Here is a 3,496-nt window from a genome sequence, read left to right on the forward strand (position 1 = left end):
GAGGATAAACTTATTTTTGCAGCGAGTTGTTATGATCTGGAATGCACTGCCTGAAAGGGTGGTGGAAGCAGATTCAATCATGTCTTTCAGAAAGGAATTGGATAAATACTTGAAGGGAAAAAAATTGCAGCTCTACGGGGAAAGAGCGGGGAATGGGAATAACTGGATTGCTCTTACAAAGAGCCGGCGCAGGCTCGATGGGCCGAATGGCCTCCTTCTGTACTGTAACCATTCTATGATTCTATGATTCTAACATAAAATAAAATTACAGTAGCTGGTCCGATAATAGAAAAGAATAAATAATTCGGAAATCTTTTTAATTAAAATAGACTGCATTATAAGTACTGTTATACTTGGATGATATTTCCCTTTTCTCCTCGAAAGCAGAAGATCTTCTTTACTAAAAGCTCTTAGGAAGTTTCAGACAGATTCATTTCGAAGGGTGAAGACAGCCACTAGCTCGTTTCAAAGCTCTGCCGTGCATTCTCCCCCCCCCCCAATCCCGTTTCAGCTGGGACCTCCGTGAAATTGCCTTTCAGCTAACAACTTGAGCAAGTAACACGAGGGGCTGTTTCATCATATTCTTCAGCTGCTCTCTGAATTTCGTTTGAGTCACTGCATAAATATAGGTGTTCGTACACGAGCTCAAGACCTGAAGCATGTACCCTGTTTCTAGCGCTATGTAAAAAGGGTCGTCCAAACTTTGGTAAGAAAAAGTCTGGGTGATGCGCCAATACAGGAAAACTGCGACGTGGGTGGTCCAGAGCAGAATGAAACTGCCCGAGACAGTAAAAAGTAATATGATGGATTTTCTTCTGTTCTGTATCTCGGGGTCGAGGTGATTCTCGCCGTTGCTTTGTGCCCGGAGATCCCTGCGTACTTTACTGGCCATTAAGATATGTCTGACTGTCAGAGCATTGAGGCACAAAATCAGAAAAAACGGGACACACGGAGTTAAAATCGTGTCAACCCAGTCAAACATTACCCAGGCGACCGAATCATAGAAGAGTTTCACGTCACAAAACCAGGGAACATTATCAATTACATAGAGAGGTTGGTAGGTGAAGTACCAGCGGATGTTTTTTACACTGAACAGCACATACACCGTCCCTATAACCGCAGCCGCCGTTCTCTCGGTGCAATATTTCCATTTCCACTTCTGGCAACAAATGGCAACCAATCGGTCAAAGGTGAAAGCCACCGTTAACCAGACAGAACAGTCCAAGGCAGCGTAAATCAGGACAAATTTCAAACTGCAGAAAGGAGTGTAATCCAGGAAGCAAGTGGGAAAATAAAGATCGTTCACCCGATTGAGTATCACGTTGGTAATGACAACCAGGAGATCCGCCACCGCCATGGCCAACAGGTAGCGGGTGATGGCTTTGGAGAGGCCGCACTTTCCCCGAGACAAAATCACAACTGTCACTTGGTTCGCTGTAAGAAAGAGAGGGTGAAACAGGGAAATGATCATTAGACTCCCAACCAATTGGTTTGATGTGAATTTGTGTGGAATTTAAGCCTCAATTTAACCTAATCGATCTGGCGGGATCGGCGAATTTTCGCATCCGATGCCCGTTTTACGCCTTGATTAATTTTACTCTCCACTGAGGTTAATTTTAACTTTGGCCGATAGCGTTAAACAGGCGATGGAGGAGCGGCCGCCAGTTAAACACCACATCAGATTTTCCCTACCAGCCTTCAGTGAAGAGTGAAATCAGACAGGGTGACAAACGGGCCTCCAACCTGAATCTGCTCGTTCCTGCCGGTGTATTCAGTTAAAATCGGAGATTTAGATTATTTTTCCCATTAAGTCAGGAAATGACTACATTACAGAAATTACTAAAATTCAAAGTAACAAATTGCACTCGAAGTACTTTGTCTTATTTTAGAGACACAATAAATGATGAGATAAATACACGTCTCTGTTTCTGTTTCCGTCTTTTGCCTGATGTATGTGTGTATTGAATGAGCAGAGCCGTTCTTAGCTCATGCTTTGAACTGTGACCGCACCAGCTCTAAGTGTTTTAGTGCAACATTGTTCAGTCCCACATTTTAACACAAACCTTGGGGCTGAAATTCATCTGTGGAAGTAGCGCAAAATGGGCGATAGCAAATCGCCAGCCCGTTTTACACTCGGCAGAGAGTCTTTACAATTGAAGTGTGTAACAGGCTGCAAATTCGCCAGTGCCCATTTCGCGAAGCGTCCCAAAACGACTTTCACCTGCTTAATCCTCCACCCACTATTTGGAAGTAAACAACGAACCTCTTTCGTCCAGTAATATTGCAGTCAGGCAATATTGTTATCGGACTTCAGTGAGTTTCCGCGGGCATCCACTGGTAACTTTGTGAGAAGATCCGCGGAAATCGCCAAGAATGGAGCGTAAACCATGGGTTTTGCATCATTTCCAAAGCTCTGAGAAAATACATCCCCGGGTCCTGGAGCAAGAATACACAATCTTCTCAATCAAAAGCCAACCTGCTATCTATTGATCTAAAATGATAACTGGGTAATAGTTTAGAAGATAGTAATCCAAGTAAAGCTATCGCATAAAGCGGGCAATTTTAATATCTAGCAATAGCGTAGAACAGACAATATTGGAGACACCGCCCGCTGGACACCTCGCTCGAAAATCAGGAGAGGCGTTTTATGCGATGGTCAAATTTAAACTTACCTCCAAAAAGCAGTAAATCAGTGATTGATTCGTTGAAAGGATGCAAAAAAAAGAGGATTTGTTTTACAACAGCTAAAGCAAGGCAACCACTTACATTACAGACAGCAAAGAGCAGCAGCGGGTAAACAGTAACCGGTTACAATCACCTACCGGGAACTCCCACGGCTGCAAGAGTGGGATAGTAAACGGCTCCGACCTGCCCGATGGTCGATCGGTACATTTTCTGGGAGAAGCGGTGATGTCTGTCCATCCTGGAGGCCGTCACCAGTGACACACTGAAGTCACGCATTGAAAGGCCTCTATTATACAGGAACGAACCCCCCAGAGACAAAACTGAGCTGCACAATTAATAATATCAGTTACAGGCGAAAGAACAAACATCTCACCACATTGCTGGCACTGCAATCCTATCAGGGAAAAGAGCAATTTTCATAAATACTGCAAAATGCAGAAACGAATCTTAATGAAACCCTAAATAAGTTTATCATTTTTTAAAAATTTTATCCCACCATAAATGGCGCTAACAATTCAAGCTTGTACTTCGACATAAGGAGTGAAATTGGCTTTCAGTGGTAGGGCGAAACCGGCGATAATGAATCAACAGCCCAATTTACAACACGCCCGATTTTGTTTTCAATCGAAGTCAATACAGAATTATTTCAGACGAGGTATTAAACAGGCTGCTTATTCGCTATCACCCGTTTTCGCCATGTGATAAGAGTGAAAATTGCGCCCATCCTCTGTAGTGTCACTCGAGATAGGCCTTTAACCGTTCATCTGGGCAATCTGGCTCTCTTTTTAATATCACAATGCACTTTAGAACT

At 43.4% G+C, this 3,496-nt stretch overlaps 1 protein-coding gene across 1 annotated transcript; it reads right to left on the bottom strand.

The window, feature by feature from the left end:
* Positions 1–535: 535 nt before the first annotated feature.
* On the bottom strand, positions 536–2,922 carry LOC137302292 (probable G-protein coupled receptor 139). Its single transcript, XM_067971934.1, has 2 exons — positions 2,823–2,922; positions 536–1,434 (listed from the first exon to the last, which is right to left on the bottom strand). Exons 1-2 carry the CDS (start codon positions 2,920–2,922, stop codon positions 536–538), a joined length of 999 nt encoding a protein of 332 aa, XP_067828035.1.
* Positions 2,923–3,496: the final 574 nt, after the last annotated feature.

Source organism: Heptranchias perlo, chromosome 35, assembly GCF_035084215.1.
Source record: "Heptranchias perlo isolate sHepPer1 chromosome 35, sHepPer1.hap1, whole genome shotgun sequence".
In the NCBI taxonomy this organism is placed as follows: domain Eukaryota; kingdom Metazoa; phylum Chordata; class Chondrichthyes; order Hexanchiformes; family Hexanchidae; genus Heptranchias; species Heptranchias perlo.